General features: G+C 38.0%; 1 protein-coding gene across 18 annotated transcripts in view; it reads left to right on the top strand.

The window, feature by feature from the left end:
* Window positions 1-15,456, top strand: part of SYNRG (synergin gamma) — an 87,870-nt gene that overhangs the window by 19,592 nt on the left and 52,822 nt on the right. For 9 of the 18 annotated variants that reach the window (XM_070478635.1, XM_070478633.1, XM_070478636.1 and 6 more), the window contains exons 4-8: window positions 6,815-6,945; window positions 7,632-7,737; window positions 8,475-8,586; window positions 11,539-11,841; window positions 14,891-15,124. In XM_070478635.1, the coding sequence (XP_070334736.1) occupies window positions 6,815-6,945; window positions 7,632-7,737; window positions 8,475-8,586; window positions 11,539-11,841; window positions 14,891-15,124 (886 nt within the window). Of the gene's footprint in view, window positions 1-4,874; window positions 4,898-6,814; window positions 6,946-7,631; window positions 7,738-8,474; window positions 8,587-11,538; window positions 11,842-14,890; window positions 15,125-15,456 lie in introns of those variants that run through there. The other 9 variants (XM_020885186.2, XM_070478645.1, XM_020885185.2 and 6 more) reach the window with 5 other exon arrangements.

Raw genomic sequence — 15,456 nt, 5'->3', positions numbered from 1 at the left:
AAATCATTTGACCCATATGTACAAGAGTTTATTTTTGGCTTTCTGTTCTTTTCCACTAGTCTATATGCCTTACTTTATGCCAGTGAAAGTGAAGTGCAAGCCGCTCAGTCATGTCCGACTCTTCGAGAGCCCATGGATTCTGCAGACCATGGAATTTTCCAGGCCAGATTATTGGAGTGGGTAGCCGTTCCCTTCTGCAGGGGGTTTTCCCATCCCAGGGATCGAACCCAGGTCTCCTGCGTTGCAGGTGGATTCTTCACCAGCTGAGCCACCAGGACAGCCCACTTTATGGCAGTGCTATTACTGTTTTAAAGCTGTAGCTTGGTAGGAGCTTTCCAAATCAGGAAGCTTGAGTCCTCCGGGTTTGTTGTTCTTTCTCAAGATTGTTTGGCTATTCAGGGTCCCTCGAGATTCTGTATGAATTTTAGGATGGGTTTTTTATTGCTGCAAAAATCTCATTGGGATTTTTATAGGGATTTCTTTTGTAGATTGCTTTGGGTAATATTAACATTTTAACAATATTAAGTCTTCCAATCCATGAAATATGGATTATGTTTCTATTTATTTATGACTTCTTTAATTTTTTTCAGCACCATTTTGTATTTTTCATCAGCATCATTCCATAACTAGGATAAATCTTTGGAGAAAACCATTGTTAAATGAAAAAAGTCAAATATAGAAGGAAACACACTTACATAAAATTTTAAAACCTAGAGATTATGACATTCATGAATTGTATAAACATATACAGAAATAAAAGGAAACAAAAGTGAATTTGTGACAGTGATAATCTCTGGGGAAATAGAGGAAGAAAATTGTATTATTTTAAAATTGTACAATTATTTAAAATTGTATTATTAAAGTTTTTTTTTTTAAGTGTTCATATAGCTGCTGGGGCTTCCCAGGTGGCATAGTGGTAAAGAATCTGCCTGCCAGTACAGGAAGCACAAGAGACATGGGTTTGATCCCTAGGTTGGAAAGATCCCCTGGAGAAAGAAATGGCAACCAACTCCAGTATTCTTGCCTGGAAAATTCCAGAGGAGCTGGCAGGCTACTGTCTGTGGGGTCGCAGAGAGTCAGACATGACCAAGTGCGCGCACACACACACACAGCTGCTGTGTAGTAGTATGTTGCATGAAAATATATATATATTCTTCTGTTGATGGACATTTAAGTTGTTCCCCAATTTTTTGCTTTTTGTTTTGAGTTTATTGATTTTTTTAAAATTTATTTATTTTAATTGGAGGCTAATTACTTTACAATATTGTAGTGGTTTTTGCCATACATTGACATGAATCAGCCATGGGTGTACATGTGTTCCCCATCCCGATCCCCCATCCCACGTCCCTCCCCACCCAATCCCTCAGGGTCATCCCAGTGCACCAGCCCTGAGCACCCTGCTCCGAACCTGGACTGGCGATCTGTTCCATATATGATAATATACATGTTTCAATGCTATTCTCTCAAATCATCCCACCCTCGCCTTCTCCCACAGAGTCCAAAAGACTCTTCTATACATCTGTGTCTCTTCCTGTATCATGTATGGGGTCTCATTAGCATCTTTCTAAATTCCATATATATGCGGTCGTATACTGTATTGGTGTTTTTCTTTCTGACTGACTTCACTCTGATAAGTGGTCATCATGTATTCTGGATTCTAACCTTTGTGGTCATTTGCGCCGTCAGTATGTCCTTCTAGACTTTGGCTTGTTTATTAACTTTGTTAATGGTGTCGTGTTTTGTAGAAGTTAAGTCTGATGGATAAATCATTTATTTTATCGTTTGAGCTTTTTGTGTCTCATCTAAGACATAATCCAACCAGAGGTAATACTGATTTTCTTCTGTATTTTCTTATTAAAAAATTAAAATTTTTAAATATAGGTCTTTAACCTACCTGGAACTGTTCTTTGGGTATCAGTATGACGCTGAAGGGCCTAATTTTATTATTTTCTATTTGAATAGATGGTTGTCCCCCAAATCATTTATCAATAGCCCATTCTGCACCTGTTGATTTCTAAGATTACTCCTGTAATGCCTAATTTCTTCGTATGCTTTGACTTAGTTCTTAAACTCTTTTGTTTGTCTCATTGCTATATGTGTCTATACCTGCATCAGTAAATGTCTTAACTGTCTTAAGTGTTCTAACCCAAGATAAGCCTTTATCTGGTGGAGTGGAGCCTCTGTTGTTCTTTTAAAGAATTATGGCTATTCATGGCCACACCACATCCCCTTCAGTATGAATTTTTGAGGTCAGTTGGTCAAATTCCATGTAAAACCTGTAGGGATTTTGATCAAAATTAACATTTTCACTCATTTAGTCTTGCTGTCGCATCTCTCCACTTGCTCAGGTCTTCAGTAGCCTTGAGTATCTTTCAACTTGGGGGTTAACTTATTTAGTCTTTTTAGTAGTTTATTGAACGTATCTCAGATTTCTAAGTGGGGTTTTTTTTTTTTTTTTTTTTTTTTGCTCTGTTATTCATTCACTGTATAGATAAGGATTGGGATCTCTTAACCTTTCAGTTTATCTAGATTTCAAAAGAAGGCATAAAATTAGGCTGTATGACATGTATAAAGTTAGTTTTAAGGAGTAGGAGAAACACACAGTGCCATTTAGAAAGTTTGAATTTTCTTGAAGAACAGAGTTGTGTAACTAGAAAGGCAATGTGGATAATGACATCTTCTTTCATTCTTTATTATTACTGTGGAATATCTCATTTTGTCTTTCAGCCTGTTTGATTTGAGTTGAACATAACTAAGAACAAGTTTTGATTTGGGTTAACTAAGTCAAAATTTAAAAAGAAATTTAATCCCTTACCACAAAAAAGAAATGGTAATGATATGACATGACCGAGGTGTTAATTAATGCTATGGTGGTAATCATTTTGCGATACATAAACAAGTGTATTAAATAAGCATGTTACCCACCTTAAACTTATACAATATTATATGTCAAATTATCTCAATGAAACTGGAAAAATAAAACAAGGAACTGATTACATTATAGTGAGAGAAGGAGAAATATAATACTAGAACTATGGCACTAATTTTTAGCAGCAAGAGAACCACACTGTGATTAAAAATAAGTGTGCATGGCCACCACCATCCAGAACTTAGAGTGTGTTAGTAATTAAGCAATATTACTTGTAACTTCAGTTGTAAAGTACTGGAAACTATAAAGTTGCCAGGTTGCTAGTATTCATTGAACAAGTATGTGTCTGAGCATATGAATAGACAGAAAAAAACATTTAAAACAATTTTAAGTCTGAATTTGGTGGTGGTTGTTGGTAACTGGACAGGCAGCATAGCATAGTGATGGAGAAAATGGATTTTGGAACCAGAAGCTGCCTGGTTCTAATCCTGGCTCTGTCATTGCCAGTAATGAATGAGATACTTAACTATTTTCTACTTCAGTTTCCTCATCTGTAAAATGATAATAATAGGAGCACCTACTGCATAGGTTTATTATAAGGGTTCAATTAATTGATACATGTAAAGCACTTAGAAACGTCCCTGGAACTTAGTACAAACTTCCTAAGTATTTGTTCTTATTAAGGTCATCTTAGTAATCATTTTTAGAATTATCTCTAATTCTGATGATCTTACATATATTGAGAATTATGTATACAAATGACTAGTTCTATGGCTGACATACGGCAGGAACACAATAAAATGATATCTGTATTACAACTGTTGTGTTCTTTTTTTCTTATCTAGTTGTTTAATTCTGTATTTGAAGAATCTTGTTTCAGAAAAAAATGGAATCATTACTGTTTTTGAAAGTATTCTATTCTGTCATCAGTATTACTTCTAAGGTTAAAGATAATTATTTTATAATAGCTGCTGTTTGTTTACTCATAATGTGCTAAACAGTGTTCTAGGTACTTTACACATATTGTATTACTTCTAGACCTGAAAACAGTCTTCCACGGTCTCAGTAAAGGTTCAGAACAAGAAGGTATTTTGGAAAAATTCAAAAGAAATACTTTTTTTTTAATTTGAGGGAAATACATGATTTCTATTAAAGGAAAATCAGACAAAATATACTTTTAAGGCAAAAAGCCTTACAAGCCTGGAGGTAAAGAGGGCATTTCATTTTGATAAGAGATTAAATTCATTAGAAAGATATTAGTTTGTATGCACCTAATAACCTGGCCCCAAAAATGTGTAAGATAGAAACTAATGGAAAAATAAGGAGAAATAGACAAGTTCACAATCAGTAAAGATATACATTTAAACAAGGTTCTTAACAAACTTGATTAGTGGATTCATAGGATACTGTGTCCAACAATTGCAAAACACTTTTTTTTGGCCACACAGTGTGGCATACAGGATCCTAGTTCCCCGACCAGGGATCCGAACTCATGCCCCTGCTTTGGGAGCATGGAGTCTCAATCACTGGACCACCAAGGAAGTCCTCAAAATTACTTTCTTTTTAAGCAAGCATGAAATATTGAAATTGAAATATGCTGGGCCATAGCAAATCTCAAGCAACTCAAAGGATTGAAATCTTACAAGGTAGGAGTCTCTGTAAGACTCCTGTGTTGGGAAACCATTTGAAATTTGTAGGCAGAAATTTAAGATGGGGCTTTCCTGGTGGCTCAGCAACCAAGAATCCACCTGCCAGTGCAGGAGATATGGATTCAGTCCCTGGTCTGGGAAGATCCCACATGCCTCGGAGCACCCAGCTCCAGGTACCACAACTGTTGAGCCCGTGTTCTAGAGCCTGGGAGCTGCAGATACTGACGCCTATGCTTCACAGCAGGAGAAGCCACCTCAGTGAGAAGCGTGTGCACTGCCTCTCGAGAGTAGCCCCGGCTCGCCACAACTAGGGGAAAGCCCTCAGAGCAGCAGAGACCCCGCACAGCCAAAAGGAAACATTTGTTAAGAAGAGCTTAAGGTGACTCTTCAAGGTTTTTCTCTCCAGTAAGATTAAGTGGTTTGGGTATAAGGATAAGAGAAAGTGATTAGTTGACTAACAAGAATGAAGTCCCAGGTGACCACACCAAGGAAGCCAGAGGTAGGGGAGCTAAGGAAGTTTACAGGGATGTTTAATATTGAATCCTGGAGTCTAAGCTGAGCAAGAAGAGAAGTGAGGATATGATGAGCATGATGGATGGTGGGACAGTGGAAGGATTAATGGGTGGGTGGGAAGTATTAATGAAATGAATTGCTGGATAGCATGAACTGGAAGAATAGAAAGTGGTGGTCAATTATTGGCATGCTTAAAATCAAGATTTTGGAGATGATGCAGCTGCTGGGCCAGATAAGCAGAGCGATGACCACGGAATAGGAAGCTCGAGTGGTATGTTGAACCTGATTGTGACGAGGAGACCTGAAACGCCAGTGTTAGATGAGTCACCCACATGATTACTGACCGTAACCAGGAGCAGCCTGAGAGTAGAGTGGACCATAGCAAGGTTTTGAAGCTGAAGGGTGAGGGAGTAGATGGCGTAAACAGGGTAGGAGAGTAAATGATGACGTCTGATTGCAGGAAATCAAAATATGTTCAGGTTTTTGAAGGAAAAGAGGAAAGGGGTTTAGAACCAAGGAGAATATTGTCCATTTACAGGAAATGTTGGAAGAAAAGTAGCAATCTCCAAGTGAAAGGGCTTCCAGGGACAGCCAAGTTTCAAGTTAGGGAACTGAAGGGGAGCCTTTCAGGGAGAAGGTTGAAGAATAGAGACATTTTCACTCAGTAAAAATTAGCCATTACCGTCATTTACATCGTCACCACCATCATTATTCATATTAAGTTTTGTGTTTAGCTCTTGTGCAGTGCTGTTCTTCTGGACACTTCAGTAAACTTTATACTATTATATTGATATGTCATTTAGTATTCATTAAATTTATTTTTTTCTGTAAAAGTTTGGATACCAAGGGTATAATAATGAATATCAAAATATTCATTATCCTATCATACATATTGGAAATACGTGTTTAATTTCACTTGTGGAATAACTGCCATATGCCAGGCTCTTACCTATTGCGAGAAATACAAAAAGACATGTAAAATACGACACCTCAAAGAGTATGGATCAGTGAGCTCACCAGTTATTACGTGTGTGTGTGTGTGTGTGTGTGCGCTTTCTTACACACCCAGTCTGAAAGATTTTATACACACATCCTCACTCTGTTAGCAGTGATGGTCGTCTCGAAGATAAGAGGCAGTGGAAGAGGCAAGATATTAAGGGGAGCTTTTCATTTTTAGCCTGTGTCCTTTGACTCTTCTATTAAAATTAATCGATGCAGGACCTCCCTTGTGGTCCAGTGGTTAAGAATCTGCCTACCAAAGCAGGGGACGCAGGTTCCACCTTCCCTGGTCCAGGAAGATGCCGTGTGGCGCCGGGCAGTTGAGCCCGTTGGCACGACTGCTGAGGCCCGAGCACCCTAGAGCCTGTGCTCTGCGAGGAAGGCTGCCACGGTGAGGAGCGCACGCTCCACCCACTGAAGAGGAGCCCTGCTTGCCTCAACTAGAGAAAGTCCTCACGCAGCAATAAAGACCCAGAGCAATCACAGATAAATAAGATTTAAAAACACAAGAAGCTGTGCTTTATTAAAAATGCATTTATATAGTTTGTTAATTAAAAATAGGAAAAGTTTTAGAAGCTACAGTTTTTCTTTGTAGTAGTTAAAAGAAAAAGTTGTGGGGACTTCCCTGGCGATCCAGTGGTTAAGACACCATGCTTCCACTGCAGGGGGCACAGGTTCCATCCCTGGCCAGGAAACTGCTCCCACATGCTGTGTAGCACAGCCAAAAAAAAAAAAGCGGAGAAATTGTGTTTTTTAAGCCTAAGTCTTTGTCTGTTGTTTCTAGGCAGGGATCCCAATGGGACCAATACCAGCAGGAGGAATGCCTTACCTGGGGCAAGCACCATTCCTGGGAATGCGTCCTCCAGGCCCACAGTACACTCCAGACATGCAGAAGCAGTTTGCCGAGGAGCAGCAGTAAGAAACCTCAGGGTGCAAGGATAAAGATGCATGATAGCAATTAAGTTTAAAATGGTCAAATAATGTGTAGTGCAGATTTGAAGAGGAAATGATCACAGTGCCCTTAAAGCTCTTTAAAATGCTCTTATTATGTAAAAGTTTAAAGCCAGAAGGGACCTTAGAGATCCTAGAATTCAATCCACAGACGTTAACATCTGGGGAAAATGAAGTCCAAAGAAACAAGCAACTTGTCAGCCCAGGCTACACAGTTACTGGAAAGATCTGGACCCAAGTGCAGGCCTCCTGATTGCCAGAGCCATTGCTCTTTCTCATGTATGATACTGCCTCCCCAAGTAGAAGTTCCTTTTTTGTATGCAGAGCAGAGAGTGTGTTTACTTTGTCTAGCTCCCTGTGTGTTTATATATGCTTTGAATGTAGAATGTTGTTTCCTACTGTTGCAAATTAGACAAGAAATAAGTTCACATCTATAATTTAGGTGAATCATCTTTTAGACTTATTTCATATATTTGGAAATTAATATAGTGGAGACATAGGATTATCTTTAGAAAATTAGATACAATCATCAGTGAAGTTTTTAGTTCTAGAAATGCAAGATGACATTGCTGAAACTGTTAGTAGAAGAAGTGTGACTCTAACAGTTAATAGTCCTGAAGCTGGCTCTTTACTGGTGGTTTTTCCTTCAGAAAACGATTTGAACAGCAGCAAAAGCTCTTAGAAGAAGAAAGAAAACGACGCCAGTTTGAAGAGCAGAAGCAAAAGCTCAGACTTCTGAGTAGCGTGAAACCCAAGGTAACGTACTCCACCCCACAGCACAGCCACTGCGCGCGCCTCTTCTCACTCATTCAGTGGGTTTCATCACCGGGACACCAGCCCAGGCTGTAGGTGTGTTTGATTGATTTTCCTTTTGTCTTAAGCCCAAAAGTGAAGGACTTTTCTTTTTCTGTGAAGAGACTTTATTGTTGAAGGGAATGAGATGTCAGTCATTATCTTCTCCACCAGTGTGTACTCCATTTGGAGTGCTTATAACCTTTTCTTGGGAAGCATTAACACTGGAGACTTAATGTCGAACACCTATACCCTAAAGCAGGGGTCCCCAGCCTTTGGGATCTAATTCCTGATGATTTGAAGTGGAGCTGATGTGCTAGAAATAAAGTGCATAATAAATGTCGCGTGCTTGAATTATCCTAAAACAGTCTCCGCTTTCCCCATCGCCCCATCCCTCATACCTCCCATCCCCGTCCCCGTCTGTGGAGAAATTGTCTTCCACAAACCGGCCCCTGGTGCCAAAAAGGTTGGGGACCCCTGCCCTAATGTATTTTTAAATGGACCTCTAATAATATTCTATGGAATATTGTTTTATTTTGCTGTGTGTCAATGTTTTTCTGACTTGGAGAATTCACTGCCTGGCGTATGTCGTAAAAGTATTAGAAATAGTTGAATATCCGCAGTTCTCTTTCAACTTGTGTGGATTTAGGACAAAGTGTGGTGGTAAGTGAAGAAATACATATACATTTATTGTCTCTCAGACAGGAGAGAAGAGTAGAGATGATGCTTTGGAAGCCATAAAAGGAAACTTAGATGGGTTTTCCAGAGATGCTAAAATGCACCCTACTCCAGCATCACACCCTAAGAAACCAGGTAGTTTTAATTTTAATTTTTTTTTGATGGAAGATGATTGAAGTCCTTGCGGTTTTGATTGACCGGTGTGTGTGTGTGTGTGTGTGTGTGTGTGTGTGTGTGTGTGTGTGTGTGTGTGTGTGTGTGTGTGTGTGTGTGTGTGTGTAGTGAGTGTTAAATTCTTCTATTAAGAGCTCTGGTCTCGATAACTGTCTTGGGAGGGAAAAATCTCTTGTTTTCTAGTAAATGTCAGTATGTCAATTTTACTTGTAAATCTTATGTATGAATGAGTATGTTAACATTAGTAAAATTCATTCAGTCAAAACAAATGTAGTAAATGAGTTTACTATTGCATTCTTATTATTTTAAACTAATTTTACTTTTTATGAACTAGTGAACTAGTTTAGGTTTTACTCAATGTGATTAAACTTACAAATTTTATCAATGATTCTTTTAAAAAGTCATGGATTTAATAATTTTCTTGTGAAATTTTAGTTTTTTCTTTGTAGAAATGAAACTACATTTCTTTGTAGTTTTTATTTTTACTTCATTTTTTTTTTATATTCCTTTGATTATGTCATCAAATAAGCAAAGGAAAAGTGCCTGATAAAGCAGAGTGAAGGAAATTCGCGGAGGGTGGGATTGCACGGGTGTTAAACATGTAGCAGTTGAAATGAATCTTATCTTCACATAGCTGTTACCACATCCTTTTTAAAAATTTTATATTTTGACATTTTATTCTCAGCTAATTTCAAGATTAACATACCATTAATGGGTGAATAGTTTTCATAAATAATTCAGCTAAATACTATTTTTTCCTAGCATATATCACATTGACAAATTTTATCTTAAACCTTTATAGTGAATGTCTTTTATAGGTGATATCAGGAAGAAATAATCTAATGTTGGCACAGTAATGAGTTCTTGACTTTCTGGGAGAGCTTTTCCTCACTCCATTAATTTCACTTGTTAGATTATATACTCAGGTTATCATTACAAAAAATGTGCCCCAAAGTAAAATATATACTGAGATTGAAAAGGGAATGGATATTAGTGATCAGAATGAGTTCAGAAAGGAAAAGCATACCTCAAGGTGAAAATTATAAGCTGAATAAATAAGCTAGTCAGTAAATCACTGAAGTCTAGTCATTGGAATGGTAAAACTGGAACCAGCGTGGAGCTTAGAAAAAGGAGAAGAAAGCAGAGAGAGATGGTCATTGTCAAGTCACATACTGTTCTAGCCGTATAGAATGCCTCATTTGGGCAACCAAGTATAGTTTAACAACCTCACAGGTTAAATAATAAATTGGGGTTTTGATGTTCAGCTAATCTCTTGAGTTCATTCAGCATGCATGCTGTTAGCTGTTTCTAGTTAACTGCTTCATGCTTAGCTAGAAAAATACTTTTTTCTGAAGCAAACCCAAGGAATTACCAGAGCTTCTCCAGCTAGAATCTTAAACCTAGACCTAAAGCACCTAAAGAGTTTCCAGCCTTTTTCCACTAAAGACATCTTTTAACTTTCGCCCATAGACTGTTTATCTTAAAATAGTGGATATACAAACTGTATCACATAATTTTTATACTTCTTATTAATCATATATATATAGATAGCTATGAGTTTTTAAGCCAAAATATATACCACGTAGAATTAAAATAATTCCAGTCAAATGCAAAGAAATATTGGTATAGCCTAAAAAAAACTTGGTTTAGCCCAAATAGGATCCATCTAAAAGTATTCATAGTAGCTCTCAGTTTTCCATTATTGCTATTTTCTACCAGTAATGGTCAGAGAACCGAAACTGAGAACTTAAGTACACACTCTCAGACATTCTCAGTAACCATTATTGGGAGGGTTGGGATTCATTATGACATGGCTTTTTTATTTTTTATTCATTTTTTTATAGTTATATTGCATTTTTCATAGAACTTTAATGCTTCCAAGTTTTATTTCATGGATCCAAAAGAGAAACACATAGTGTCCCCATTTTTCAAATGAGGGCTTTATTAAAAAAAAAAAAAAAGACTGCTCCTTGTGACATTAGACTTTAGTATTAATAAATTTTATAGCAATTCAAAGTTTGCAGTGTGAAGAAGCAACAGTAGTATATTGTGAATGAGCCTTGTATTAAACCTAATCCCTGTAGAGAGGTTTATTACATAAGTGAATCTCATATTTGACAGTAAAAAGCCATGGTGACGTTTGTATCTTTTAGAGGCAGAGTTCTTTTGAACATAGCTCTTAGCTAGGGTTTATTTTTTTAAATTGGCTTCTAAGTTGTTTGACTTAACACTTTATGGTGTCTTAATTTTGGTGCTTCTCACAAGAAAGTATCACTTTGGTAATGTGTTTGATGTTCTTGTTGCCCCTGTAATTTTCATTCCCTGTTCATTCCCTACATAGTAGCTTTCATCCTCATACGAAATATGAACTATGCTAAGTGTACCAATTAGGCATGATTTATCTAAAATTATAAGTATGTGTCATGCATTGTTTTTTACTGGCCTAATGAAGTTTAGTCATCAACATATATCTCTAAAATGTATTCAGCAGCATGTAGGTAGATTTTCTTATCTCTACTGGTTTGAGAAAATATTATCCAGATAAACAGATGAGTTGAGTTTCAAAAGTAATCACCACTTTGATGTAAATTACTCGTGGTCTCAAGGAAAAAAACTAGTGCTAGTCTAATGAAGGAAAGAAACTTTGAATTTTACAGTTTTCTGCTTTTGAACCAAATGCAAAATAGCTATAAAACCTCTTTTTTAAAAAGACCAAAAAGTTATTTATAGATAGACGTCAAAATGTTTTGCATTCACTGTATGATTCCGTTTGACTGCTCCTACATGTTATTTCTTAGCCACCTCCACTGTTCATGTTTCAGTATATTCTTTTGGAGCCGTACTACATCTCAGTTTCTTTTCCCCTGTTAATTTTCATTTCTGTGTGTTTCATTGCCATTTTCCGTTTTGCAGATTATCCCACATCATCTCATTCTACTAAAACTGTCTCCCCGTCACCTGCCTTTCTTGATGAAGAAGAGTTCAGTGACTTTATGCAGGGGCCTGTTGAAGCTCCCACATGTGGGCCTCCCTCCACTCCCCAGCCTTTCCAGTCTTTCCATCCCACCACCCCGTTTGGCCAGGTGCATGTACGGAAGGCTGGCGCACGGCCTCTCCCTCCAGCTCAGAGTCCGCTGTCTGGTGCCCTACATGGTGTCCCCGGGCAGATCCCTTGTCTCTTTACCGCTTCGGCCTCTCACAGTGTGCAGGAAACAGGTAACTCCTAAGCTCTCAATGAGAGTATTTTGAAAAATCTAGGAAAATTTATTTCACTTACATAAGTAGAATAATACAGTGATGTTGGCAAAGAAACATGGGCCTGAATATGTGAGTACTATTGAAATTCACCAAAATAAGACTCTAGATAAGAATCTAGTTGTTTTTTTTTTTTAATCTGGGGACCTCACATTCTGAAAAAGTGATTTGAAACTTCTTTTGCTAAATTTGGGATCTATTTTTTATTATTATTTTTTAAATTACGACAGTAAGCTAACACATTTACAGGAGACTTGGAAAGTATAGAAAAAAGTTACATACATTTCCACTAAATATTACAATTATTTTTAAGTAAATTAAGATTTTTTTGTTAAAATTTCAGTATCAAGCTCTCAAAAATTAATAGAATGAATAGACAGAAAAATAGAGGTATATAGTAGACCTGAAAAGCACTGTGAACCAATTCAACAATTAAGATTTATACGGTTTTCATACAACAGCAGCATACAAACTCTGTTCGTATTTCCTGAACTGTAAATCAGGAGACATTGGAACATATCCAGGGACATAAAGCAAGGTAAAAAAAAAACAAGGTGCAAAAATTTCATGATCTAAAGGTATTGAAAGGATACAGAGTCTGTTCTCTTTATCACTGTGAAATTAGAAATCGATATCAAATGTCATTTGAAAATAACCCACGTATTTTCAAGTGCACTGTGACATTTACCAAAACTTAGCCTTTGAAAGCCTCAATAAAGTTAAAGACTGAAAAAACACAGAGGCTGATTGCAGAGAAGAAACATTTAAATGAGAAGTTAATATCAAAATGAGAATATCAGAGATTACTTTAAAAACCCCACGGGCCTTAGGAAGCATGACTACGAACAAAGCTAGTGGAGGTGATGGAATTCCAGTTGAGCTATTTCAAATCCTGAAAGACGATGCTGTGAAAGTGCTGCACTCAGTACGCCAGCAAATTTGGAAAACTCAGCAGTGGCCACAGGACTGGAAAAGATCAGTTTCCATTCTAATCGCAAAGAAAGGCAATGCCTGAGAATGCTCAAACTACCGCACAATTGCACTCATCTTACACGCTTATAAAGTAATGCTTAAAATTCTCCAAGCCAGGCTTCAGCAATACGTGAACTGTGAACTTCCAGATGTTCAAGCTGGTTTTAGAAAAGGCAGAGGAACCAAATTGCCAACATCTGCTGGATCATCGAAAAAGCAAGAGAGTTCCAGAAAAACATCTATTTCTGCTTTATTGACTATGTGAAAGCCTTTGACTGTGTGGATCACAATAAACTGTGGATAATTCTGAAAGAGATGGGCATACCAGACCACCTGACCTGCCTCTTGAGAAACCTGTATGCAGGTCAGGAAGCATCAGTTAGAACTGGACATGGAACAATAGGCTGGTTCCAAATAGGAAAAAGGAGTACGTCAAGGCTGTATATTGTCACCCTGCTTATTTAACTTATATGCAGAGTACATCATGAGAAATGCTGGGCTGGAGAAGCACAAGCTGGAATCAAGATTGCTGGGAGAAATATCAATAACCTCAGATATGCAGATGACATCACCCTTATGGCAGAAAGTGAAGAAGAACTAAAGAGCCTCTTGATGAAAGTGAAAGAGGAGAGTGAAAAAGTTGGCTTAAAGCTCAACATTCAGAAAACTAAGATCATGGCATCTGGTCCCATCACTTCATGGCAAATAGATGGGAGAAGAGTGTCAGACTTTATTTTTGGGGGGCTCCAAAATCACTGCAGATGGTGATTGCAGCTATGAAATTAAAAGACGCTTACTCCTTGGAAGGAAAGTTATGACCAACCTAGACAGCACATAAAAAAGCAGAGACATTACTTTGCCAGCAAAGATCCGTCTAGTCAAGGTTTTGGTTTTTCCAGTGGTCATGTATGGATGTGAGAGTTGGACTATAAAGAAAGCTGAGCACCAGAGAATTGATGCTTTTGAACTGTGGTGTTGAAGAAGACTCTTGAGAGTCCCTTGGACTGCAAGGAGATCCAACCAGTCCATCCTAAAGGAGATCAGTCCTGGATGTTCATTGGAAGGACTGATGTTGAAGCTGAAACTCATACTTTGGCCACTTCATGGGAAGAGCTGACTCATTGGAAAAGACCCTGATGCTGGGAAAGATTGAGGCTAGGAGGAGAAGGGGATGACAGAGGATGAGATGGCTGGATGGCATCACCGACTCAATGGACATGGGTTTGGGTGGACTCTGGGAGTTGGTGATGGACAGGGAGGCCTGGCATGCTGCAGTTCATGGGGTCACAAAGAGTCGGACACGACTGAGCAACTTAACTATATTTAGAAATTAAATGCCCACTTTTAAACGATAGGTATATCTAAGAAGTTAGGATCGATTTAAGCCACCTTAGAACTTTAAGAACAAACTGATTTCTTCAGAAGGTGACTCTTGTTTGGGGAAATACGATCATTTTCTTAAGAGTGATGAGCCAGGAAAAGCTGCTTTAGAAAGTGCTCTCTGGTTCAGTGATAAAGCACATGGGGGTTCAGAAGCCCAGGGTCTCCATTTACTATCAGTTTGTCCTTGGACAAATCTTTGAACATTTCTGTACCTCGGTTTTAATCACATGTGTGAGCGAGGGGTGAGGTGGGCAGTTACACTGTCTTGAGATTTAGAATAGTGCTGAGAGGGCTCTTAGCTGACATGTTCTTGTCCACACTTTCTCAATTGACAGATGCAGAAATAGGCAATAGTCTGTAAAAGTGTCTGTATCTTGTGTAGGTCACCAAATTTCTAAGGTAATACATCTTCCACTATGCTATTCTACCTACTGTCTCACAGAATTCCTGAGAATCCAAGAAGGTAATGATGGTAAAGTTCTCTAAAATCACTGAAGTACCTCAGGTCCTGGACAAACACGTGGGCTTGAATTATTTCAAAATTTACATTATATGTGGCAGGGCCTTCCCTTTAGAATCTGGGGGTGGAAATGGATGGTTGAAAAATTAGAAGCTTGCAATAATATACAAATAATCCTTCATGCTGTTTGTTTAGGCTCTTCCTTGGAGGAGAAGCTCCTAGTATCTTGTGACTTAAGTACATCTGGGCAGGAACAGATTAAATTAAATACCTCTGAAGTTGGGCACAAAGCCCTAGGCCGAGGTTCCAGAAAGAACCATCCCAGGTTAATGGCCAGTAATGGGGGTGCTGTAGATGGACGTGTAAGTGGTACCACTACCGCAGAGGCAGAAAAGACTTCAGACCAAAACCTGTCCATTGAAGAGAGTGGTGAGCTCATGAAATTTTCAGCAAAAAGTTCATTTAACTAAATGTCGCTCAAATGCTAACACCTTAAGCGTTAATCTTAAAATGAATGCTGCTTGATTTTGCTAATTGAAATTTTGCTTAAAATATATGTAATGCATTCTCTTCTGTAATTAACCCCTATGATTTTGCTCTGAATTCTTTCAAGACACTGTTACTCCTTTTGAAAAAATTTTTGATAACCAGTTTTTTAATCAAAAGCATTCCTGATTTAAAATTTCTTCTTTTACTTTATAAAAACTTTTTCCCCTCTTAACCTTTCTTTTCTTCCTGAAGGTTGAAAAGTTAAAATTTAA

Source organism: Odocoileus virginianus, chromosome 17, assembly GCF_023699985.2.
Source record: "Odocoileus virginianus isolate 20LAN1187 ecotype Illinois chromosome 17, Ovbor_1.2, whole genome shotgun sequence".
Taxonomy (NCBI): domain Eukaryota; kingdom Metazoa; phylum Chordata; class Mammalia; order Artiodactyla; family Cervidae; genus Odocoileus; species Odocoileus virginianus.
This window is presented reverse-complemented; position numbering and strand designations above follow the sequence as displayed.